Source organism: Dermochelys coriacea, chromosome 1 (genome assembly GCF_009764565.3).
Source record: "Dermochelys coriacea isolate rDerCor1 chromosome 1, rDerCor1.pri.v4, whole genome shotgun sequence".
Classification (NCBI taxonomy): Eukaryota; Metazoa; Chordata; order Testudines; family Dermochelyidae; genus Dermochelys; species Dermochelys coriacea.
In genome coordinates this window covers 288,149,287-288,176,663 of record NC_050068.2, presented here as the reverse complement: position 1 = coordinate 288,176,663, position 27,377 = coordinate 288,149,287, and the positions used below count along the sequence as shown (strand labels likewise).

General features: G+C 44.4%; 1 protein-coding gene across 2 annotated transcripts in view; it reads right to left on the bottom strand.

Annotated features, from left to right (window-relative positions):
- The window catches only part of CPM (carboxypeptidase M), a 54,611-nt gene extending 27,782 nt beyond the window's left edge, over positions 1–26,829 (bottom strand). The window contains exons 1-3 of one of the 2 annotated variants that reach the window (XM_038378918.2): positions 26,607–26,829; positions 26,074–26,233; positions 1,023–1,120 (exon numbers count right to left, since the gene is read on the bottom strand). In XM_038378918.2, the coding sequence (XP_038234846.1) occupies positions 1,023–1,120; positions 26,074–26,233; positions 26,607–26,810 (462 nt within the window). In that variant the 5' untranslated portion in view covers positions 26,811–26,829. Of the gene's footprint in view, positions 1–1,022; positions 1,121–26,073; positions 26,234–26,414; positions 26,550–26,606 lie in introns of those variants that run through there. The other variant, XM_038379002.1, reaches the window with a different exon arrangement.
- Between the last annotated feature and the right edge of the window lie 548 nt (positions 26,830–27,377).

Sequence of the window (27,377 nt, the reverse complement as noted above, 5' to 3'; positions counted from 1 at the left end):
AGTTTCCGTTTTGTGTTCATAAACTTATCTCAGCCACATTAGGTATTGCATTTTAGCGATGGGTACCAACGCAGAGTCAGTTTTTATTAAAGTAAGCCAGCTGGCCCTAGATAGGGCAATCATCACTCATTTTTGGACTCACGGGGTGGTATCTAACTTTACCGATAAGACCGTAGTACTTTCCCAAAAAGGCTGTTACATTTATGACTCATTCCAAGTTATGCTAGGGTCTCAGGTACTCCATGTCTGCCATCTCAAACAGGTATCAACTGATGCAAGAGGAAGCCTAATGTGCTCTGTGTAAAGTGCTGAATTCTGCGACCTTACATTTAGCTTCTGTGGACATTCTGTAGGAGGTCCATATACTGTACATTGAATGTTTAAATGTGCTTTCTCTCTCTAGTAGACCTTACAGATGATCTGTAATGGAGAAAGGAGAATGCTTGTTCTCTTTTTTGATATATGAAGGAAGCCTAAAAATTTGTTTTTCCTCAAAAAATAAATGCTTATTTACATTAGAAATTCAGGTCTTTTCTGGGGTGGAAAAAGACTGGTGAACTAATGAAAATGGCAGTATCCCAGACTCAAGGGAGGGAAAGTTGTGCTATTAAAAGGGAAAGATTTTTAGTCTGACTGTTTAAAAGCTTTTTTGGATGTTTTGTTGACAAATTTTGGAGAAAGGAAGATGTCTTGTTAAAAATTAATACACATTCCTTCAATTAACTTAAGAGCTCACACAAACACCTGAGACCTTCCAGAGATCCTCCACCAACCCAGGAAAGATCAGACTTGAGATTTCTTAGACTGAAGAAAAAACAAACACTTCAGGCCTTTTCAAACAGGCACAAAGGGCATAAGCCCATTTCAAGTCGTTTGTAGGTCACCTTTTCGAATTTGGGAGAAACTGGAGGGGTATAGTAAACCCCAATATAGTAATATGAGCATAAGCAAAATTCCTTTTAAGATCCCTGGTAAATGTTTCGCTGTAAATGACACTGCAAAAATTGAAATTGTAGACATACCTCATCCCCATGCATATTAGCAATATACTTGAATTCTGGTATGCCAATGGTATGTTGGGTTGGAAACCTTCCCAGAACAAGAACCCACAGGTCTCTACCTTTAAGAGGGGAACAGAAAAAAAAATGTTAAACTTTTTGACCAGCCTACCCTCTGTATAGCATAATATAGTAGATTTTTATTTTAAATAAAACTTCCAAACTGTATTTTGTCTTCAAAGCCCAAGTTAAAAATGTACGGAGGTATTTTTGTATAATGCTCCAGTCTTCAAGCTAGACAGTTTTTTAAGATACTCTCTTAAAATTCTAGTTTATTGAATGTGAGAGAGAGCATCTGGGGGGAAAACACACACACATCTGCTACTAAGCAACAGGAAAACAAAAGAAAAACAGTTCGCTCATGAACAGGCAAAATATTTCAACACCAAGTAAAACAGGAGCATCAACTTGCAAAATAAAATACAGTAATGAATTGTTGGTGAGACATCTGGAGACACCGGAATAATTAACAAAATTTCTCCGAGGTAAACAGGGATAAGAAATGAGTCATAAAAATAAAGTTAACTATTATGTATTATCTATAGCAATAGCTTTTGTTGTTTTTGGGGATGTGTCTTGCCACCTTTCCTCAGGGGAATATCTCATTGCAGGATTAGGCCCTAGATTATCAAATTTAAATTGGCTGCCAAAATGTGATCAGATTTAGGAAGTGAAGTAGGATACTCTGCCACTATTCAAAGCTACCATTTTATCTTTCATTGAAAGGGGAGAGTTAAAGGGAAAAATAGATTTGCTGAAATTAATCTTCTTAGCAGACCCTGGAACTACCCACAACCAAAGCACCCATTACTCTGTATAAAATAAACTAATGGATGGAGACAAGACTTGTCTTGTACATGTAAATAAATGGACCCTAGGAGGTGTCTGTTCTAATTAGCAGCACATCAAAATTATAAACGTTAAAGAAAAACAAGAAGACTATACCTACTTTTTAAAAGGATAGTATATTGAAACATTACTAATCTGTAGCTATTCTATACAAAAGAATTGCACTATAGCAAAAATAAAGGTACAAACTAACAGAAAACACTGTCTTATCTAGTGGATCTGTGGGCTTGCTTTTTCCAATCTTGTATACATCTTTGTTTAAACTTAATTTTTTTAAACCAAAAGCAGACCACATGTAATGGACCACTCTGATGTACATACACATTTAGCCCCAAATCGGACTTCTTCAAAGCTGATTGCGTTCAAATATTCAATCAGCAAATATTTTTGTGACTAGTAGAGCTTCTGTTTTACCATATTAGAGCCATTTTACATTTGTGAATCTTCAAAACTGGTCTGCATGATTCATTTGAAGAAATCAAATAAGTTTATTCCATACTTTAAATACTTTGCTGATCAGTCCGTGAATTCTAATATCAAATACTCTGCGCCAACAATGGGTGATATTCACTCAATATCAAAACTGCTCTGCAAACAGCAAGGCTTCTTTGGGAATATTTCAGTATACAATCTCCCCCATTCTCCACTCCTCCTCCTCTGACCCCCAAAAAACCCTCCCCAACCCAATAAAAAAATAGAATTTGTCAAAGTTTGCATTTGGTTAGTATCCTTCAGCCAGATCTATTTAAGCCCAGTATGTGCCACCCTTACTCGCATTTAGCAGTAATACCTTACCATACAAGTAGACCCACTGAAGTCACTAGAACTACCTTCAAAATAAGTAACTAAATGTGAGGAAGAGTGGCAGAATCTGATGATGCTTGATAAGGAAGACAAGAGAGAATAGATTTGCATGCTGTTACTATCTGAGGGTTTAATACTGCTGCCCACAAATAAATGGGTTCTTGACTCCCCCTCACCCCCCAAAATCACAGTATCTCAGTGCCTTCAGTGTAAAATCTATAGCATTAGCCAAGTCCCCAGTGAACTTAATGGAGTCTCCAGAATATATCCCTTTTTGTTCAAAACTCTGCTTGGGGTAGGATGTTTGTTGGGGGAAAGAGAGAAGGGGAGTTAGTAGGGGTTTGAAAATAAAAGTGATGTTTAGATTGTCAGAACCATTTACGATGGAAGGCTTTTGCAAAGAGGAAGGTTTTGCAACATTTCTAAAGATGGGCAGACTCTGGACTCACTGGATCACCTCTGGAAGATTGTTTCACAGCTGGATCCCCATGCCAGAGAATGCCTTCTCCTCATCTCTCACATGGTTCATGTTGGGCTTTGTGATCTGCATTGTCTCAGGGAAGCATAGCCCTCATGGTGGTTCATAGATCAAAATTTAGACTTTGATGTAGCTGGGGCTTGACCCATTACTACTCAGCCTAAATCTAGAAAAGCATTATTTGCTATAGGATGCAAAACTTTAAAGCAGGATTTTTAAAATAAACTTTACTCAGCTTTGACACATCCATTTCTGTTCCATACACAACACGTTATTAACCAAACTGTTTATTTTAAAAGTTCACAGGCAGGTTACAGAAGGGAGAAACCCAAAATATGAAATAACTAAACTTTTAAAGCATATCCCGTCTTTCAAAAACACGGGACCAACTTGCTGTAGTACAAAATCTCAAGCCTGGAAACATCATCTCCTGCAAAGGGGCTACTTTTATTCCAAGGTGAATCAGAAATGGTTTAGGGGCATGTTTTCTGCAAAATGATTGCCCAATAGCACATTCAGCTAGATTTAAGTTCTGGAGAGGTCTAAGAAACCACTATCAATAACTCTCTAGTTATTATGCAGCCAGAGGATTTCTTCAGTATGTTTGGTAAAGAAATGGCTTTGCAGACATCAGACACCTGACTCTAATCTAACCAAATAGATGGGTAAAGCACCTTCCAGATTATAAAGAAGTTGTTACAGATACAAAAATTTGATTTTAAAAGTAATGCATATCCCCGTGGAAAGATGTTCATGACTTGTAAAGTTAATCAGAGTAATAGCAGACATTCCTGAACAAAAACAGCTCAGGTGGAGGGAGGGAAAGGGAGTGTAGTTTTATAGTGTAGAAACAATGCAGACACTTGACACTGACATCAGAGGAACTCCCACAAAAGAAGCTGAGATGCTACAGTCACTTACACCGATGTTTGCCTGAAGCGGTCACACCACCAGATGCTTCAGTTTTAATAGGCCATGAAGGATTATATGAGGATTTAAGGTAGAGTAGTATTAGTAGTAGATAGGAAAGAATTGCTAAAATGCCTGCATGAGTCATCCAAGATTTCAGAAGGATTAAAGAGAGAGAGAGAGAGAGAGAGAGAGCGCGCGCGCGCGCGCGCGCACTACAAGATGAGTGAGGCAATATCTTTTATTGGACCAACTTCCGTAAGAGTGACCTTCCGTGAACTCTTCTTCAGCTAGAGCTGTTGTGTACTGACCAGGTACATCACATGACATTCAGAATGCAATAGAGATGTGCTGAATAGAGTGACCAGAAAGATCCTATGAAGAAACATAAGATTTTAGATCAGCCATCAGAAAAAAAAAATACATGGTTTTATTTTTTGTTTCAAAGGAAAAATCTCTTAGTAGTTGTTCACTATTGTTCTTAACAGCCTGTAGAGAAATGAGAAGACAGACTAAAAACAGCATTTTCTGACAGACCATTGGACCATAAGGACCATGTTCTGTTGCCAGTCATATTGGACTTTGCAAAGCATGTGGGAATATATTTGTCACATTCAAGGGCTCGATATCAACAGTGAAATGGCATGGCAATCGAGGATAAATGATAGTTAAAGCTATGATTTATAAGGTAGTACAATCCTCCATTTTGCTCTGACTGGTATGTTGCTCTTTTGCATAATTGTTTTTAGAAGTGTACTTACTGGCTTCCATTACAGCAAGGAGATATTACAGCTATTCTTGGTTTTGCTGTACTAATTATATATGAAAACAAGTAGCATCACAGCGGCAAGGGCGAGTTCCAACATTAAGAGTGTGGCAACAACTCATCCGACAGGAAATTTCAAGAATTTAATGCATCAGAATTGGTGATACAACCAGATCTCAGGAGGGTTATGTTATTTCAAAAAAGACCAACACACTTTTGAGTAAAAATTGCTTGCTCTGAGCAGAAAAAGGTCATTGAAAGGTAAAGACAATGAGACTGAGTTGGAAGTCCTATCACCTTGCAGTCCATAAAACGCTTTGTACAAAATATAGAAGTTCACAGATATGTGCTATAGCTTTGAGATAGACACTATTTATGGTTGCCAGATGCAGACTGCTTGTTTTATGTCTTATGATGTAAAGGGTCCAAACATCTCATTGACTGATATGCTGCAAATGGATGTCTGTTCTTGTCAGTCGATTCTCTGAATGAACAGCTCGCCCCTCACTCTCTTTAGAGTCTCTTTTTAATCAATCATTTAGCAACCCTGTACTGTAGTTACAAATGTGCACTCACCAGAAGCCTTCTCCGCCTTCAGGGTCGGGGATCTCGCCTTGGGAGGGTATTGGCTCCAGGGTGATGAAAAGGTCCTGGCTGCCGGGGAGAAGAGATTCACCACTTGCCTCCTGCGCATTCTCCTCCTCCTCTTCCTCATCCACAAAATCCTCCTCTGTGTTGTGTGAGACTCCCACCTTGCAGGTGTCCATGGACAGTGGTGGGGTAGTGGTAGGGTCCCCCCCTAGAATGCCATGCAGCTGATCATAGAAGCGGCATGTATGGGGCTCTGACGCAGAGTGACCGTTTGCCTCCTTTGTCTTTTTGTAGGCTTGTCTGAGCTACTTGACTTTCAGGCGGCACTGCTGTGTGTCCCTGTTGTAGCCTCTGTCCATCATGCGCTGTGCAATTTTGGCATATATACATTAGCATTTCTTCTTTTTGATTGGAGTTCGGCCTACACAGATTCTTCTCCCCATACAGCAATCAGATCCAGTGTCTCCTGTTTGCTCCATGCTGGAGCTCGTTTGCAATTCTGTGGGGACTCCATGGTCACCTATGCTGCTGAGCTCGCCACGCTGACCAAACAGGAAATGAAATTCAAAAGTTCCCGGGGCTTTTCCTGTGCACCTGGCTAGTGCATCGGAGTTGAAAGTGCTGTCCAGAGCGGTCACACTGGAGCACTCTGGGATAGTTCCCGGAGGCCAATAACATCGATTTGTGTCTGCACTACCCCAAATTCGACCCAGCAAGGTCGATTTTAGCGCTACTCCCCTCACCGGGGAGGAGTACAGAAATCAATTTAAGAGCCCTTTAGGTTGACGGAATGGGGTTGCTTGTGTAGACACATTCATTATAAAATCGACCTAACGCGGCTAAATTCAACCTAACCCTGTAGTGTAGACCAGGGCATAGAAAAGGTGAGTTAAGGCTGAACAGGATCTCGTTACGTACAACAAAAAGCCTTGTATCTCTACTTTAATCAGTCTGTTTACTTAGTTCTGTTTCTGGGATTGCAAGTTGCTAAGAAAAACCAACAACCTACTTTTACAAGTGAACAGCTTTTAAATATACATGTGATGTATCTAACAATACATAGTAGGAGTTGTAATCTATTGTCCTTTTTTGTGAGAAGTGTGAAATTGCTGTGTGATGAGTACAGAAAAATTGCTAAGGGCAAGAGTTACCACCATATTAATTTTTTTTATTTACTCAGGTTTGAAATTTAGTGATCAAATGCTGCCAAGCGAAGACTGCTTACATTAAGAACAAATGAGTTTTTGGTGCGATCTACACTGGCAATGGAGCAAGATTAGAATGAGCTTGAGCATAGCACTTCATAATGAGAATTAACAAATAGATTAACCTGAAGTTTAATGTTACTTCATGGGTAACAGGCATGCATCTGCACTGCACTGTGTGTCCTGGATTCCTTGAAGTTAAATGAACTAAAACTACAGATGCCTCAAACGTCACAGATCCATGCCAGACAATTTCAGTGCCCTTATGAATAGTTAACAAAGCTCTCTGGGAAAGACGCTCTTTATTCCCTGTATACAACCATGCTGTTGGCACTCAGCAATATCTAGAACAACCTGTTTTGTTAAAACTGGAAACATTACATTCAAGATATCATCGCAAGTATGTTGGTGTTATGAATTCAGTCACTGTTTAGCCTTATTTAGCAGAATTTTGTGAAAATGACAAGAGAAATGTTTTTAAATTGGAATTTTAAAAGTCTGATCCATATGAACATTGTCCTAAATAACTAAATGAACCAGAAACAACGTTTTAATTTGAACAGCTGCTCTCAGATTCTGTCATTGAAATGGGAAACAAGATCTCACATCCTTTTTAGGAGTATTCCTGACAATCTTTTAGCAAAGACAATTTGTCTTTAACAACTTCTACAGTAACTAAAATCTAAGCACTATGGCTGCCTATAACAAATGATATAACACAGCTCTTTGTCACACTCAGAGACACATTCTAGTGTCTTTTGTTTCCCTTTGGTTTTGAGATACCAGTCTGAAGTTAGCGTGTATCAAAGTGAGCTTTGTATTTTAACCTAGTTTTGGGCTGCCAAGATTGGAAAGCACAACTGGCAAATTACTACCACATCCAGTCAATTTTTTATGACTATACAATACATTATGGTCTGAGCTTGTACCAGGAGTATCCCTGTGACTAGATGAGAGCACATGTGAAAGAATCCATTCACCATGTTTAAAGTTCCTAGGTATGTTACCCTAGGATTACCTTTATTCAAGTAGATCCATCTCTCTAGACACCAACAGACAAACTAACAGTCATGAATGAGTATACAAGTCCTTCAAGGCCCAGTGGGCTGGTGTGGAGGGTTGATGAAAGGATTAGCGAATGACACTATAGCCCAGATTTCTAGAGCAGTCGTTCTCAACGGGGGCATGCGTACCCCTGGGGATACACAGCGGTCTTGCATGGGGTGCATCAACTCAGCTAGATATTTGCCTAGTTTTACAACAGGCTACATAAAAAGCACTAGCGAAATCAGTACAAACTAAAATTTCATACAGACAATGACTTGTTTATATGGCTCTATATATTATACACTGAACTGTAAGTACAATATTTATATTCCAATTGATTTATAATTATATGGTAAAAATGAGAAAATAAGCAATTTTTTAGTAGTAGTGTGCTGTGATCTTTTCTTTTTGCGAAAAAAACCAAAAGTGAGTACTTGTGGCACCTTAGAGACTAACATTTATTTGAGCATAAGCTTTCGTGAGCTACAGGAAGTGAGCTTTTCTTTTTGCAAATACAAACTAACACGGCCGCTACTCTGAAACCTTTTGTTTTTTTGTGTCTGATTTGGTAAGCAAGTTGTTTTTAAGTGAGGTGAAACTTGGGGTATGCAAGACAAATCAGACTCCTGAAAGGGGTAAAATAGGCTGGAAAGGTTGAAGGCCACTGTTCTAGGGACTGCAACCTGATTTCCCTTTTCAGGAAGGCAATTTTCTCTTAAAAATAACTTCGGGTGCAAATGTTAGTGTCCATCATAGACCTGATTGAGCTCTCCCTGATGGATATTCACCAGGCTGCTCTGGCTGTATCCAAACACTGAATCTATGTGCTTCCACAATCCCCCTAGACCTCAGAGGGCTTCAGCCACAGCCCGTGGCCTCTCAGGCACATGCCTGTCCGATACCACTTCCAAGGAATGGCACCCCACAGTCCAACTGCCCTAAGCCTCCAAAGACACTCAAGAACACCCTCTCCAGAGCTTGACCTGGGTATTCTGGTTTATAGTTTTAAACACTTCTTCAGGGATTTGTAGTTAAAGCAAGAACACAGAGATTTTGCAAAAAGAATTCTAAACCAATCACATTTTACTCATAGAAAAGCCAACAAAACCTGCAAGCAAATCCCTTCCTCAGTTTCCTCACCGCTCCAACAGTCCTTTGGGATTTGGTCAGTGTCTGTTCAGAGACTGCAAGATTCTGCCCTGCCACACCCATTCCTCCTGTTTAATCCTGTCTTCTTGTTCTGGTCGTTGAGAGACCTTGTCCTTTTATAGCTTCTAATCCCCTCTGGCAAGTGATATGCCTGGTCAGCCTCAGTTCCCCCATCAGGTGATCTGTTGCTTTGTTACCAGCCCACTTGGAAGAGCTGGTTTCTGTTACCCGAAATTGGGCCAGTGCCCAAATTCGGGTAACAGTTTCCTTTGCAATGGCCAGCTCTTCTGCCCAGATCAAGGGGTGCCATTTAGGGAAGCTGGGGAGGCTGTGGAAGGAGGGGAACTGCCCCCCCCCAAATTTTCTACAGGAGGGAAGATGTAGCCATGCTCTACTGCCATCTGCATCCACTGCGCTGCCCCACCCCCACCACGGAGTGCTGCTTGGGACCGAGAGCCTGATCTGCTGGGCAGGGCCTGATGTCAGGGTGTCCCCCTCCCACCGCCCATTGTGTCCCTGGGTGGACAGAGCCTGCCTCTTGGCCCAGCCCCTGGAGTAGGGTTGCTACGCATCTGGTTTTCAGCTGGAACATCTTATCAAAAAGGGACCCTGGCGGCTCCAGTCAGCAGTGCTGACCGGGTCGCTAAAAGTCCGTTCAGCGGTGCAGCAGGGCTAAGCAGGCTCCCTGCCTGCCCTGGCTCTGCGCAGCTCCCTGGAAGCAGCCAGCATGTCCAGCTCCTAGGTGCAGGGGCAGCCTGAATGCCAGCTCTGCAGATCCCAATTGGGCTGGGCCAATGGGAGCTCCGGGGGCGACACCTGCAGGCATGAGCAATGCACAGATCCCCCTGACCTGTCAGCCTAGGAGCCGTACATGACAGCCACTTCTCGGAGCCCATAAGCTCCAACCGGCCAGAGCCTGCACCCCCTCCTGCCCCCCAAACTCCTGGCCCAGCACTGAGCCCCCTTCTGCACCCCAAGCCTCTCATCCCTGACCCCACTCCAGAGCCTGCACCCCCAGCTAGAGTCCTCACCCCCTCACACACCCCAACCCTCTGCCCCACCGCAGAGCCTCCTCACACACCCTGAACCCCTCATTTCTGACCCCACCCCCAGAGCCCACACCCCGAGCCGGAGCCCTAACCCCCCACACACACACTCCCAGCCCCAGCCCTGAACTCCCTCCTACACCCCAAACCCCTCATCCTCAGCCCCACCCCAGAGCCTGCACCCCCAGCCAGAGCCATCACCCCCTCCCTCACCCTAACTCCCTGCTCTAGCCCGGTGAAGATGAGCAAGTGAGTGAGAGTTGGGAAGAGTGAGCGATGGAGGGAGGGGGGATGGAGTGACAGGGGGTGAGGCAAGGGTGTTCTGTTTTTTTGCAATCAGAAAGCTGGCATCCTTACCTCGGAGCTGCCCCCACTGTGTCACAGAGAGACTGAGTGCATGGCCGGTCCCTCAGTAGGAGCACCCCCTCAGACACAGCCCCTCCCTGCATCCTGAGCTACGCCCCTCCCAAGTCCTGGCACACAGCACCTAGCTACCCCCTGCCTGGACATTGAACTACACCCCTCCCCGCACACAGCCCCTCCCTGCAGCCTGAGCTACGCTCCCTACCTGCACCCTTAGTGGTTTTCAAACTTTTTGAGCTGAACTCCCCCTTTGCATTATAATTTTCGTTTATGCCCCTCCCCACCCCCATCTGCAAAAAAAACTAGTTTTCAGGTGCCTAAGTAGCCCCTGGAATCATGGTTAAAGTTGCCTCTCCCAAATTTGAAATGGCACCCCTGCCCATATCTACAGAGGAACTTAAGCATTGCAACAGTGCTGAGCATCGCAACACCAAGCATCACACCACCTAACTTTTAGGCACTTAGCCTTGGTCTACACTAGGAGCTGAGGTCGAATTTAGCAGCATTAAAATCGATTTAACCCTGCACCCCTCCACATGACAAAGCCCTTTTTTTTTACTTAAAGGGCTCTTAAAATCGATTTCCTTACTCCACCCCCAACAAGGGGATTAGCGCTGAAATCGGTTTTGCTGGGTCAAATTTGGGGCACTGCGGACACAATTAGACAGTATTGGCCTCTGGGAGCTATCCCAGAGTGCTCCATTGTGACCGCTCTGGACAGCACTCTCAATTCAGATGCACTGGCCAGGTAGACAGGAAAAGGCCCGCGAACTTTTGAATTTCAATTTCCTGTTTGGCCAGCGTGGCAAGCTGCAGGTGACCATGCAGAGCTCATCAGCAGAGGTGACCATGATGGAGTCCCAGAATCACAAAAGAGCTCCAGCATGGACTGAACGGGAGGTACGGGATCGCTGTATGGGGCGAGGAATCTGTGCTATCAGAACTACGTTCCAGTTTTTGAAATGCCAAAACATTTGTGAAAATCTCCCAGGGCATGAAGGACAGAGGCCATAACAGGGACCCAAAGCAGTGCCACGTGAAACTTAAGGAGCTGAGGCAAGCCTACCAGAAAACCAGAGAGGCGAACAGCCACTCCAGGTCAGAGCCCAAAACATGCCGCTTCTATGATGAGCTGCATGCCATTTTAGGGGGTTCAGCCACCACTACCCCAGCCGTGTTGTTTGACTCCTTCAATGGAGATGGAGGCAACACAGAAGCAGATTCTGGGGATGAGGAAGATTATGATGAGGAGGTTGTAGATAGCTCACAGCAAGCAAGCGGAGAAACCGGTTTTCCCAACAGCCAGGAACTGTTTCTCACCCTGGACCTGGAGCCAATACCCCCCGAACCCACCCAAGGCTGCCTCCCAGACCCGCCAGGTGGAGAAGGGACCTCTGCTGAGTGTACCTTTTTAAATAGTATACATGGTTTAAAAGCAAGTATGTTTAATGATTAATTTGCCCTGGCATTCATGGCTCTCCTGGATGTACTCCCAAAGCCTTTGCAAAAGGTTTCTGGTGAGGGCAGCCTTATTCCGTCCACCATGGTAGGACACTTTACCACTCCAGGCCAGTAGCACGTACTCGGGAATCATTGTAGAACAAAGCATTGCAGTGTATGTTTGCTAGCGTTCAAATAACATTCGTTCTTTATCTCTCTGTGTTATCCTCAGGAGAGTGATATTATTCATCGTCACCTGGTTGAAATAGGGTGCTTTTCTTAAGGGGACATTCAGAGGTGCCCGTTTCTGCAGGGCTGTTTGCCTGTGGCTGAACAGAAATGTTCCCCGCTGTTAGCCACAGGAAGGGGGAGGGATGAGGGGCTAGCCACGTGGTGGGGGGAGGCAAAATGCGACCTTGGGACGAAAGCACATATGCTATGTATGTAATGTTAACAGCAAGGTTTACCGTAAAAAAGTGTACCCATTGTTCTATAAAATGTGTCTTTTTAAATATCACTGTCCCTTTTTTCCCCCACCACCAGCTGCATGTGTTTCAAGGATCACAGGATCTCCTCTTTCCCAGAGGCTAGCAAAGATTAGAAGGTGAAAAAAAAACGCACTCGCGATGAAATGTTCTCTGAGCTCATGCTGTCCTCCCACACCGACAGAGCACAGGCGAATGCGTGGAGGCAGACAATGTCAGAGTGCAGGAAAGCACAAAATGACCGGGAGGAGAGGTGACAGGCTGAAGAGAGTAAGTGGTGGGCTGAAGAGAGGGCTGAAACTGAAAGGTGGTGGCAGCGTGATGAGAGGAGGCAGGATTCAATACTGAGGCTGCTGAAGGATCAAACGAATATGCTCCAGCGTACAGTTGAGCTGCAGGAAAGGCAGCAGGAGCACTGACCGCCGCTACAGCCCCTGTGTAACCAACCGCCCCCTCCCCAAGTTCCATAGCCTCCTCACCCAGATGCCCACGAACGCGGTGGGGGAGCCTCTGGCCACCCAGCCACTCCACCCCAGAGGATTGCCCAAGCAACAGAAGGCTGGCATTCAATAAGTTTTAAACTTTTAAAGTGCTGTGTGGCCTTGTCCTTCCCTCCTCCACCACCACCCCTCCTGGTACTTCTCTCGTCCACCACCCCTCCTGGGCTATCTTGGTAGTTTTTCCCCTATTTGTGTGACGAATTAATAAAGAATGCCTGAATGTGAAGCAACAATGACTTTATTGCCTCTGCAAGCAATGATCAAAGGGAGGAGGGGAGAGTGGTTAGCTTACAGGGAAGTAGAGTGAACCAAGGGGCGGGGGGGTTTCATCAAGGAGAAACAAACTGAACTTTCACACCATAGCCTGGCCAGTCATGAAACTGGTTTTCAAAGCTTCTCTGATGCGCACCCTCCTGTGCTCTTCTAACCACCCTGGTGTCTGGCTGTGCGTAACCAGGAGCCAGGCGATTTGCCTCAACCTCCCACCCTGCCATAAATGTCTCCCCCTTACTCTCACAGATATTATGGAGAGAACAGCAAGCAGTAATAACAGTGGGAATATTGGTTTCGCTGAGGTCTAACCGAGTCAGTAAACTGTGCCAGCGTGCTTTTAAACGTCCAAAGGCACATTCTACCACCATTCTGCACTTGCTCAGCCTGTAGTTGAACAGCTCCTTACTACTGTCCAGGCTGCCTGTGTATGGCTTCATGAGCCATGGCATTAAAGGGTAGGCTGGGTCCCCGAGGATAACTATAGGCATTTCAAGATCCCCAACAGTTATTTTCTGGTTTGGGAAGAAAGTCCCTTTCTGCAGCTTTTGAAACAGACCAGAGTTCCTGAAGATGCGAGCGTCATATACCTTTCCTGGCCATCCCACGTTGATGTTGGTGAAACGTCTCGTGAGCCACCAGTGCTTGCAGCACTATTGAAAAGTACCCCTTGCGGTTTATGTACTAGCCGGCTTGGTGCTCCAGTGCCAAGATAGGGATATGGGTTCCGTCTATGGCTCCACCACAATTAGGGAATCCCATTGCAGCAAAGCCATCCACTATGACCTGCACATTTCCCAGAGTCACCACCCTTGATATCAGCAGATCTTTGATTGTGTTGGCTACTTGCATCACAGCAGCCCCCACTGTAGATTTGCCCACTCCAAATTGATTCCTGACTGACTGGTAGCTGTCTGGCGTTGCAAGCTTCCACAGCGCTATTGCCACTTGCTTCTCAACTGTGAGGACTGCTCTCATCTTGGTATTCTTGCGCCTCAGGGCAGGGGAAAGCAAGTCAAAGTTCCATGAAAGTGCCCTTATGCATGCAAAAGTTTCACAGCCACTGGGAATCGTCCCAGACCTGCAATACTATGCAGTTTCCTGAGCCCAGAATCGGCGTTCCACCGCATGAACCTGCCCCATTAGCACCATGATGCCCACATTGTCAGGGCCCGTGCTTTGAGAGAAGTCTGTTCATGTCCTCATCACTCTCGTCACCGCGCTGATGTCGCCTATTCGCCCGGTTTCGCTTTGTCAGGTTCTGGTGCTGCATATACTGCTAGATAATGCATGTGGTGTTTAATGTGCTCCTAATTGCCAAAGTGATCTGAGCAGGCTCCATGCTTGCCATGGTATGGCGTCTGCACAGAAAAAAGGCGCGGAACGATTGTCTGCCGTTGCTCTGACGGAAGGAGGGGCGACTGATGACATGGCTTACAGGGTTGGCTTACAGGGAATTAAAATCAACCAAGGGGGTGGCTTTGCAAGAAACAGAATGGCCCCCTCAAGGATAGAACTCAAAACTGGGTTTAGCAGGCCGTTGATTACACAGAGGGAGGGAGGGAGGGAGGAGAAAATGAATACAGAAACAAATCTGGTCTATTTCTTGTTTTGATCCACTTCATCTATCTTTATACATCTTGCTGGCAGCAGACTGTGCAGTACAACCGCTAGCCATCGTCATCTCCTGGGTGCTTGGTAGAAGACGGTGCAGTATGACTGCTGGCCATCGTCTTTTGCTGGCTGCAGATTAAAAGACAGTGCACTGCCGGTAGGACTGAATCGCCAGGAAATGAAACTTAAAAGGGAAATGACTTGGTTGAATCACTCCCATGTTTGCCCAGGGGCCCCGACCTCATTGAGGTCGGTTAAAAGAGCACCCTGGACTACGTTGACGATGGCTACCAGTCATACTGCACTGTCTGCTGCCAAAAGGCAATAAACTGTTGCTGTGTAGCAATGCAGTACCACGTCTGCCAGCACCCAGGAGACATACAGTGATGGTTAGCTGAGCAGGCTCCATGCTTGCCGTGGTATGGCATCTGCACAGGTAACTCAAGAAAAAAGGCGCAAAAGATTGTCCGCCCTTGCTTTCACGGAGGGAGGGAGGGAAGGGGGGCTTGACGATATGTACCCAGAACCACCCATGACAATGTTTTAGCCCCATCAGACACTGAGATTTCTACCCAGAATTCCAATGGGCGGCAGAGACTGCGGGAACTGTGGGATAGCTACCCATAGTGCAAGCTCTGGAAGTCGATGGTTGCCTCGGTACTGTGGACACACTCCACCGACTACATGCACTTAGAGCATTTGTGTGGGGACACACACAGTCGACTGTACAAAAACGCTTTCTACAAAACCAACTTCTATAAATTTGACCTAATTTCCTAGTGTAGACATACCCTTTGAGAGTATCAGGAACATCACTGTGATCCACAATACCCGAGGTTAGGTGCCTAGGCTCCTTACACAATGAATGGGGAGAGATAGGCACTCTCACAAAGAGAGGTGCCTAAGTGTCCCCTCTGCAAACAAAGACCTGCCACAGAGAGTCTCAGAGCCCAGGTCAACTGATTCAGGCTTGCGCTATGGGGCTAAAAATAGCAGTGCAGATATTTGGGCTCAGACTCCCTGGATTTCAGAGCCCAGTCCCACTTGTCTACCCTGCTATTTTTAACCCCAGAGTGAAAGCCTGAGTCAGTTGACTCACCTAAGCAGTTTCTTGCCGGAATGAGTTAGGCCCCTGCCTCATTCAACACAAAACAGCTGGGGGAAAAGGAAGTGGTACCCACCTTATAATTTGTAGCCCAGTGGCTAGAGCACTCAACTTGGAGGTGGAAGACCCAGGTTCAATTTCCCACCTGCCTGAAGAGAAGAAACGAGGTGAGAGATCCATGTTCAAATCCCTTCTCCCTCTCTGGCAGAAGGGAAATTGAACTTCATCTCTCACATCCCAGGTGAGTGCTCCAGGCACTGGACTAAAACGTTATAAGGTTGGTTATAAGGTTGGCAGCACAGCCACCTCCTCTTCCTCGGCCAGATTTTGAATGGACTATAATCCACAAGGTAGCCTCCGAGCACATCTAATGATTAGGCGTCACAGGTAAGATAGCCGGTGTTCATCTGCCTATCTCCCCTTAATTGGTGGCTCACTCTGGGGCTTAGGTAGGAGACAGGCATCCAGATGCCTAGACATAGCAACAGCGTGCAAGCCCAGAATCAGAAACTTAGGTGCTGAGAGAAATTTTACCCTGAAAACTTAGGCAACAAGTGAGTTAGGCCCCTGCAGGGGTTGGTGGGAGTTTTGAGCATCACAGTGAAGCCTATAACTGGCATTTAGGCCCCTAAGTACTTTTGTGGATTGTGGCTTTTGTCCAAGGATCATCAAGGTTTAACCACCCTCCACTGTTAGCCCTCTGCTAGGTCCAAATATTTCTCCTGACACTGCCTGTGTGTTTCAGGTGGCTACAAAACCCAGTGAAGGCACAGGACAGGTTCACAATCAAATTATCCTTCACAAAACATGGAGTTTGAAGATATATATTGGTACATGCAGACATACCAATCCATCACAGTCAGCATTTGTACAGCTAATCGCTCTATTTCCACTCACAAAAAGGAACTAGCCTTTTGAAAAAATCTAGACCTCTACTCTCCAGTGACTTGTCAACTTCTGACTTGCCGTATTACCAAGAATAGCCATCTCAGGACCATTTGTATTGAGACAGGCAAGATGTGAGCTCCCAGGAGAACAGTACAAATTGTAACTATATGTAGTGTAATATAATAAAATAGGTTCAATTCATGCTCACTGAAACGGAGACACATATGAATATAGACCTCAGTGGCCTAAACACAGAACTGGGGATTAACAAGGGAATCCACCTGGAGCAGCAGCTTCACTTTTAGCATTCTAAAGAGGAAAAACCCTTGTGGCTTTGTGAGCGGTCCAGAGATGGACAGAGGCTTCTGGTAGTGGTCTAGAAAATGCAGCTGTTTTCCTCCCCCCATTGCTTGATTGGGTGAGGGAAAGCAGCTGTTCTAGTCATTTGGAGCAGGCACCTCATCGCCCTGATCAGTGACTATAAAAACACTGCTCTCCTCTTAAAGGCGAGAGAAAAGACGACAAACAGGAGGATCTCAGACAAAACAATGTGTACATACAGGTTCTAATTTAGTTTCTGCTCACATACTTTGTGTCTAAATGGGTGTATGTACATGCTTTATAAAAACATAATACACAAATAGGATCACCGTCATACAAACAGCTTTTTAAAAAGTCACCACATATTGCTTTCATCCCATCTCCGCCCATGTATGAAAACAAAAACAAAAAAAAAACCCACCACAAAAAACAGATGGACCTTGTAGCGTGACCTGAAGGTCAACAAATCTAGGCTCTGGCAGTGTGATGGCTGAAGCTAATTTCACAGTGGAGGACCCTTCACTGAAAACTCCTTCATGATTAAACCAGAGTGTATGTATGTGTTTGTTTTATCTTTGGTGTCTCAGCTGATCTCACATGCTGTGGTGTTGCACATGGAGAGAGCCAATCTGAGATAACCAGAACGTAACTTTTGCAGGGCTTTATAAGAAAAATAAATACCATAAATTTCCCATGGAAATGAGTTTAAAGGCAGAGCAGATCATGGAGCATAGACATAATGTGCCCCCAGTGAGGAGTGACCCACAAAAAGACTATCTCATTCTACCCCCACTGAATTATCAGTGGAGTTGCTAGCTATAAGAAGAAGAAATATTGTTCCATGACAGACTTTTTATTTGAGTCCATAGGAACTCCACTATAGCATTACAGGAAGTGGCACTTTATAAGAGAAAAAAAAAATTGCCGTGGCTTGTTTGTTCCATGTTGCTAAACCCCAGTTCTTTTACAGTCATTACATATTCACTTTCTAGCATCAGTTAAGGATATCGGCACAAATAAAAATGGATACTAAAATAAAATTTACTGTTTCTGAGTTTCACAAGACTTTTGGGGTTGTTAATCTCACCAGCTGTGTTTTGGTTCACAGGTGAGAGTTGTACTGTCCACTTGCTTTGCCTGCTCATTCTGTTCTTATCAGCAACAGGACATAAAAAGCTGTAAGGATCTTGCTTTATAGGGGAAAAAAGGCTTTTGTAAGTTTAAAATCCCTGGCTGCTCCCAAGCACAGCAGACAGGAGGGGCAGCCTGACATGCCTGTACATGGATGTAGTTAGAAACAAGCCTGAAGTGGATCTCCTATCTCAAAAAGGGAAAATAGGATTTTTCCATATGCTAGTTTTGAATGACTCCATTTTCATGATCTGGATAATTTTTTTTTTTTTTTTTTTAAAAAAGAGCTTGAACTGGTTCAGTCTTGGTCATTTAAAAACTGATAACCTATAATAGATGTTGGTTCGACACAAATAGAAGGGCATGGTTTGTTTTTGCTGGGTTAGATTTTTTTCTCTCCATTATGCTTGAGTGAACAGTATTACTTTTTTATGTCACTATAACAGATGGACAAAGTGCAGTCTGTGGGACAAATGCAGATTAGGGAGTACTATATGCCCAGTAGTCACCCTCATCTTCAATACAAAAGAGTGGTCCATAGAGGCTGGTTTTGTTTGGATAAAGATACGCAAGCTGCACCTCCATATTTAGAACGGAACAATTACAGTCTCCTCTTGTAAGTACCATTTTAAGTGGATATGCTTCCCATTGTAACATTCTAGATTAAGTCATTATCCAGTTTAGATTCAAAACTGGAACTGTATGAAAATCTTCCATCAACATTTTAAACTGAAAATTAATTTTTTTGGGGAAAAAAATGCAACAAATTTTGTCAGAACCCCCCAAATCAATTTTTTTAAAGCTTTCTACCCCGCCCCCCACTACAAAATGTAAATAAAACTGTTTTATGTGAGGGGGAGAGGGAGGGGATGGAGGAATTTCCTAACCAGCTTTACTCACCACGATCACAGGGGACACAAACAACAAAACGTAACCTTTATAAATCACGCACATAAAAATTGCTGTCATACTGATAGGCTACAAAGGCCTATAAAACATCATGAAACAATTACAGCCAGGTAACACCCTGTATTTTTCACAATCTGTTATCCTTAGCAGTCCTCAAGTGTCTGACTCAAGTTATCACAGCCACTTAAATGAATACCAGAGGTAAATTGCTATATTTTTTCTTCCTACAAATAGATATAGGCGATATGTATAGGTCCTAGACAACTACAGGTTGCACATGCAAGAATCTGTCTAATTAAATCTCTCAGTATATTTCAATATTGGTCTAAAAGGTGTATTTTAAAATGTATTTGCTAAAATGTTTTAACTAATGTGTCTTAAAAGTCTGGTGTAGACAGGATACATTGTATTTTAACATGGCTTGTAGAGGTGAATTCCAGCCTGGAGCCAATGGTTAAAGAGCTAATAAATATATTTTAAAAAGACACCACCTTTTAGTCTAGTCTAGATAAGCCTTAAAGGTCTTTTCCCTCTGTTTTTAACTCCTTTCCCCTCCCGCCACACACTGAATATATCATGACTAGATTTCATAAGGCTGTTAATATGTCAAAGTCACCTACCCATTTGGTTTTATAAATTAACATTTATGCATTATCTGGAATCTTGTTAACATGCACTTGTATGCCACGGGCACTGACAAAGACCAGAACAATGCTAGCTGGGAGGGGAGATAAAGCTAGAAGGAAAGAGGCAGGAAAAAGGGGAAGTACCAGGAGAGCCACTATCCTTGGGGAGAGTGGGCAAAAGTTCAACTAAAACATCATAATTTTTAGAATGCCCCACTTTTATGAGGGCCTGATTCAGAGCCCATTGATGAGTAAAACGTTCCATTTAGAACGAACACTGAAAACCTGAATAACTATGTAATCCATTCATCTTGTGTCATGTCTAACTAGTTCTGTGAAACACCAGCTCGAGATACATTTTGGGGAAAATGTGCTATCAAAGACCAGTGACAGGACTGAAAAGCCATGTCTGTATTAAGCAGTCAAATTAAACAGCAGAAGGTAAGATTCTAATATACAGGAATGTGATTCACACCACATATCCATGGGAAAAGATCTGCATCATTTTCTTAGTAAGCATTATTCCCTGTGGATTTTTTCTTTAAAAAACAACAACAAACCTTTAACAGTCAGCCATAAATTCACTAACAAACTGATCAGTCTTAAAGTTAAAGAACTGCTTTTATGACGCACACATATACAGGTAATAGTTGAGATGGCTGTGTGATGAGGAGCTTTCACCAGACACAGCACTTAGCTACTTTTAATAATGGGTGCTATAGAGAAACATTTTTGTTTGGTTCTGTGTTTGTACAGTGCCTAGCACAGTAAGGTCTCATTCTGTGGGTACATCTACACAGCAGCTGCGAGGTGCAATTCCCATCTTGGGTAGACATACACATGCTAGCCTGTGCCTAAAAATAGCAGTGTTGCCACCATGGCATGGGCAGTGGGTTGGGCTAGCCACCCAAATATATAATCAGGAGGTTGGGCGGGATTGTACTCAAATCACTAGCCTGAGCCACCATGGCCATGCAGCTATTTTTATGTGCTAGCTTGAGCAGAAGTAGTGCCTGATCATCCGTTCAAGATGAGAATTACATCTCCCAGCTGCTGTGCAGATGTACTTTCAGTTTAGGACTCCTCGGTGGTACTGTAATACAAATATCTAGTCTCTGTGTCCTGTTTTTTTCCCCCCGTTTGATCACTTATTCATTAGATTAAAATGAATTCTAAGTTTGAACTCATTTGCTAAATAGCTTGTTCCACCCAGAAGCGGATTCCAAAATGCCTAAAACAAAGCCATTTAGCACTGTGGCTAAAGCAGAGGAATTGGAAGGAGTCAGGAGTTCTAGAGCTAAATTCATTCTTGATATATTCTGGCACAACTCCCATTGACTTCAGCAGGGTTTGCGCTTGCTTACACCACGGCTGAACTCAGTCCCTGGGTTCTATTACAAGCTCTGCCATAGATTTTTCTGTGAACTGGAACAAGGCAATTAATTACTGTACTATTTGTTGGCTTCCTCATCTGTATCACAGGGATAATAAAACCTGTCTCAGTGGTGTTATAAGGCTTAATGAATGTTTGTAAAGCATTTGAAGTTCATGGATGGATGGAGCTATAGAAAGGCAAAGCACTATTAAAAGATAATTGCACTTTCTTAGGGCAACTGAGGGGGAATAGTGGCGTATTCTGATAACGCCACCATTTTCTCTACTGAAGAAAATGTTCAGAGACTCACGATAGGTTTCTGCACTGGATTCAGTTAACAAGACGTTCAGAAGTACATTCTGAACATCTTGTTAATTGAATAAATTGCCTCAAAATATTCATCTGCATGAAGGTTTGGAGAACATCAGTGGATGTAAAGTACGATTAATGGGTATGGTTTGATCACCAAAGTGAAAGAAAAGATAAAAGCTATTAAAACTAAGGGAGGTATGGCTACACTACAACCGCTGCAGCAGTACAGATGCAATGCTGTAGCTATGCCACTGCACTGAAGTGTAGACACTTGCTACAGAGACCAAAGGGATATTTCCTGTTGTAATAGATACCCGCCACCCCTCACCCCAAAAAGCAGTAGCTAAGTTGACGGAAGAATTCTTCCACTGACCTATTAGTATCTATACTGGGGCTTCGGTTGACTTAACTACTTCTCTCAGGGTATTGCAATTTTGCTCTAGCACCCCACCCCTCTGTGATGCAACACACACTGCTGCTGCCACTTGTGAGCCCCCAGGAGCAGCACCCGATGCAACACCCCTTTCCCCCCAGCCACTTTCTCCTTGAAACCCCACCCCTGTGCCACCCCTTATCCTCAGTCCTTGCCCTTATGCCACCTCTTCCCTGCAAGACCCACCCCCTGCTCACTCATCTCCGCTCCCACACCACCTTCGCTAGCCCTTGTGAGATGGCTTGCTGCTGCAGGATACACATAAAAGACACCTAGTGGATCATGGGTCGGATGCATGTTAATTTTGGCGGATGTGGATCCACATTTTTGAATCCACGCAGGTCTCTATTAGTCATAAGAACAGCCATACTGGGTCAGACCAATGGTCCATTTAGCCCAGTATTCTGTCTTCCGACAGTGGCCAGTGCCAGGTGCTTCAGAGGGAATGAACAGAATAGGCAATCAAGTGATCCATCCCCTGTCATCCAATCCCAGTTTCTAGCAAACAGGGACTGTATTGAGCATCTGCGTGAAATCTCACTAGCTCAAGTGATGAGTAGAAGTAAAGATACAGATAAGAAAATTGATAAGAGATGGCATGTATGTAACACTGTTCCTTTAAGTTTAGTGTAGCGATTGATCGGGGTAGTGTCTTCATAATACCAATTCTTCTATTAGTCTTCCATGGACCTTAATGTTGCCATAATTATCTCTTGACAGTTTTCTTTACTTGGGGAAGAGGATTGATGTTTAGTTTTTAGTTTCCCTCAGGATCCTGGCAGGAATATAAATGGTGATAACACTTAAACTTTAAAATTATATATATAGATTCCATTTCCCTTGAGAAAAGCTTGAGAAAACTGTATACCAGAATCTAATGTTGATCCTAGTAATGTAGGGAAGGGGTAAAGCAAGCACTAGCTTAATCATTCTGGAAGCCAGTTATCTCTGCTAGTGGTCATGTGGGAAGGTCTCTAACTGTTATTACTGGGAGTGGGATGAAATCCTCTGCTGGCTGTTGAGAATGAAAGGACCTTCTTGCTCTCTCTCCACCCAAATCCCAGATACTACTTCCCCCACTCCTCCAAATACTTGTGGTGGATGAAAAATGCAATACTGCTGTCTTCTCCTGCGGGATTCCCTATCATCTTCATTTGTCTGCCCAACCCTGCTTTATGTGGTATTGATACATTGTTCAGTGCCTATCTACTCCGTTCACTGCTCTGCTTAAAGTGCTTAGGAAGGGCAGGGAGCAAAGCGCTTCTCTTTTCACTTTGCATAATGCAAGTTTAGCAGGCAGAGCAGGGGGGCACTCCTGAGACAAAACTTTCAGCTCCCACCTCTCCCATGTGCTTAAACAGAGCAGTGAAAGGGGATGCCAAAATCCTTGGTAATCTTTGCTCACTTACAAAGGATAAGTGCATTTCCAGTTTTGGGTTTTAAGTCAATGGGAGTTACGGGTGCTCAGTTCTTCTAAATGAAGGGGTCTGATTTTTCAGGTGCCTAAATATTTATTTAGGGGCTATATTTTAAGCACATAAGTTAGAAAAGTTTAATCTTGTGAGAGGGTCCAAATTCAGCTTTAGTTTTGCCACACTGAAGCCTGTGCAGTCCCAGGATGGCAATGAAGGCAGGATTTGGCCCGATGTTTAACAGTTAAGGTCCCTCAAGATAAAAATATTACAAGTGTCAATATTAATTAGCATTAACACTTGATAACAAGCCTCCATTGGGGCGGATAGTCAAGATGACCTACTAGAATTAGTCCATCTCTGAATTCTTTGATTCTCTGTTTAGTTTGGTCCTTGCTCATTACTTGCTGATCAGTTATTTCCTTAAATCAAGAGTGAGTGAGTGGTCTGGCAGCTGCTTTCATACTTAATACCAATGATGATTGATATATAGCCAAAACAGAAGAGCCTGGACTTTAAAAATCAAATTCTCTTTCAGACAAGGACTGTTGTATTCAGAAAATGTGAAGTCACATTTATCTTTTTTTTAACCCTACATGAAAGAGCAACTCTAGCCACTATAAAAGAGCAACTCTAGCTACTATACTCTAGCTACTGTATTTTTGCGAATACAGACTAACACGGCTGCTACTTTGAAACCTGTCATTATGTCTAGCTACTATAGTTCTTCATGCTAATCTGCCTATAATGATGCAGCTTTATCTAGAACAGAATCATGGATTTGATCATTGTTACAATTGCTCTTGCTTAAGCAAAAACAGATTTATCAGGACTATGTGAACACGTTTCTCAAGAATGTAGTTCCTCATCTCTAACTTTATACCGTATTTCTTAGAATAATTTCTTGTTCCTTGCTCAAATGAAAAGTACTGTACGCACATAAATTTCTTTTCAGAACACTTGACAAGACATGCATAAATGTAGGTGCACGCTAATGTACTTATTAAACTGGACTTTTAAATTTCTTTAAATAAAAAAATCCAGGCACATCTATGTGCATCTTAGAAAGCACTGAAATCTAAAAGATAAATCAAGCTAATCTAGCTACACAAAGGCAGAAGCCTCAAGCTATAACTGGCTATATTTTCCCAAAGAGTTTGAGAGTTGGTGTTAGGGAGGGACACAATAGTCTTGATTTCAGCACCTAAGTACTTTTTACTTGTATTTGTTGGAATAGTGGGTGAATTCAGGAAGACTATACTTCTTTTAAAGTTATCCATAAATTAGAAAATACACATTACAACATCATTGTGACTGGCTTGGACTTTTAGTAAGTTGGACATCTTACACTCATTTAAAAAATACTGAAATCAGCTATATTTTTGAAGCTGTAGCCCAGGAACTGTCTAACTTCAGAGCCCTATTTCAAAGAAGTTACACTGTGACAGATTGACAGAGCCAGAAGAGTACCCAGAAGTCACCTACTACAGGACAGGCCCAACAAAGAAAATAACAGAACGCCACTAGCCATCACCTTCAGCCCCCAACTAAAACCTCTCCAACGCATCATCAAGGATCTACAACCTATCCTGAAGGACGACCCATCACTCTCACAGATCTTGGGAGACAGGCCAGTCCTTGCTTACAGACAGCCCCCCAATCTGAAGCAAATTCTCACCAGCAACCACACACCACACCACACAACAGAACCATGAACCCAGGAACCTATCCTTGCAACAAAGCCCGTGGCCAACTCTGTCCACATATCTATTCAGGGGACACCATCATAGGGCCTAATCACATCAGCCACACTATCAGAGGCTCGTTCACCCGCGCATCTACCAATGTGATACATGCCCTCATGTGCCAGCAAGGCCCCTCTGTCATGTACATTGGTCAAACTGGACAGTCTCTACGTAAAAGAATGAATGGACACAAATCAGACGTCAAGAATTATAACATTCAAAAACCAGTTGGAGAACACTTCAATCTCTCTGGTCACTCGATTACAGACCTAAGAGTGGCTATCCTTCAACAAAAAAGCTTCAAAAACAGACTCCAACGAGAGACTGCTGAATTGGAATTAATTTGCAACTGGATACAATTAACTTAGGCTTGAATAGAGACTGGGAATGGATGCGTCATTACACAAAGTAAAACTATTTCCCCATGTTATTTCTCCTCCCCACCCCAGCCCCCACTGTTCCTCTGATAACTGTTAACTGCTGGAAATAGCCTACCTTGCTTGTCACCATGAAAGGTTTTCCTCCTCCCTCCCCCCCCCGCTGCTGGTGATGGCTCATCTTAAGTGATCACTCTCCTTAGTGTGTATGATAAACCCATTGTTTCATGTTCTCTGTGTGCGTATATCAATCTCCCCGCTGTATTTTTTCCACCAAATGCATCCGATGCAGTGAGCTGTAGCTCACGAAAGCTTATGCTCTAATAAATGTGTTAGTCTCTAAGGTGCCACAAGTCCTCCTTTTCTTTTTGCGAATACAGACTAACACGGCTGCTACTCTGAAAACTGTGGTTTAATATACCCCTTACTAAATGTTGCACTGAGGAAGTTTGTTACTACAGTGTGAGAGAGATAATCTAAATGTAAACACACGCCCAAGTCCCTGAAGGGGCAGATGCAAGTAGAGCGATGCGAGGAACTACAGAGATAAGAGCAGTCGCCAAGCCCTCTACTTGTATCGCCATCAACTACCTGAGCATGTCAAATATCAAAGCATCTGCTCCCAGGCGCAAAATACCGAGCTGAGAATTGTACCGCGTTTGGCTAGAAGTCAAGGCGCCGGTAGATCAGAAGTGGGTTTCCCCACTAGCCATTCGTCACACGTTAACGAGTTAACATGCGGATAAACATGTCTACACCGTCTGACTTTTTCTGCGAGCTGCTCTTCAACTACTTTATAACAAACAGACCCGCCCCCGCCCCCGCGGTCTCCAACTGCCCCGGAGCTCGCCCCGCAGCAGCCTACCTGCCACGGAGCGCCCGATGCTGTGCAGGGCGGTGATGGAGGGGTGCTGCTGGTGCACCTCCTTCAGGAACCTCCCCAGCTGCTCGCTGTGGTGATAGCTGAACTCCAAGCCGAGCGCCGCCGGCAGCAGGAGCGCCAGGCACAGGCTGCTGCCCGCCTCCTGGAAGCAAACAGAGACGCTGCGTGACACCGCTCGCCACGGCCCGCCGGCTCCCGGGGGCTCAGCGCCTCCTCGTCCCACCGCCCCTGCCCTCCAGACGGCGGGCTGAAGAGAAAGGCGCCCCCGCTCCCTCCCCCCCACGACTTGGTCCCAGCAGCAGCACGCCGGGGCGCGCTCCTACCCTCATGGCTCTGGCTCGGAGCCGCGGCGGCGCCCGCACCTCCCGGCACGAGCTCGGCAGCCCGGGCAGGAGTAGGGTGCGACCCCCTCGGGGCACGCGCCCTGCCCGCTGACTGACGCGGGAGCCATCCAGTCCGCTCCCGGGGCCCGCCCATGGAGGGGGGGGGGCTGCTTCCCCCTCTCCCGCCCTCACCAGCCCCGGCGAAGCTCGAGGCTCTGCGGGAGGCAGCCGGGCGGCGCGGAGCGTGGACGCTCTCCCCTGCTCCAGGAAAGGTTGGGGGGAGCCCCCAGCGGAAAGGCTCCCGGCCGTGGCCACCGCCCTGAAATGCTGAGCAGGGTAATGCGAGGCTCGGGGGCTGGAAACGTCCCGCTGATTGCAACGTTGTGACAAGCCCATGGCCGAGCCTTTTCACGCCAGTGATCCCCGCTAAATCCCTCTTCTCAAAAGGGAAAAACTAGTCCCCAGTCACATGGGGTGGGGCGGGAAGAAGGGTGGTGAGAGAGGAGTAATCAGGGGTGGCTGCTGCTGCCTCAGTTTCTCCAGCTGCAAAAGGTGGATAATACACCTGCCTCTGTGACACAGGTGTTTTAATATACTTAAAAATAGGCAAGGATGCGGTGAAACGAAGAAGATTAAAGAGGATTTTTAATGGAAAAATGTACATGTTGAGGGGGTGAATATAAACCATGAAACTTTAAAATAGAAAGTATGTGTGTGTACACAAAGTTTTATTACAAGCTACACCCATGAGGAGAACATAAAAGAGAACACCTGCTAGCTGGTGTAGACAGACACGTCTTACATATTACCGCATATATTTTAAAATGTCCTTGAGTCACATTTGTGTGATGTCAGGTTCTCCTCTTCCACTTTTGCTTCCCTCCCCCACAAGAAGCCCTTTTTAAAAGTTACCTGTTTAAGTTTTAACAGTTTACAGATGATCACTGTACAGGTATCTGAAAT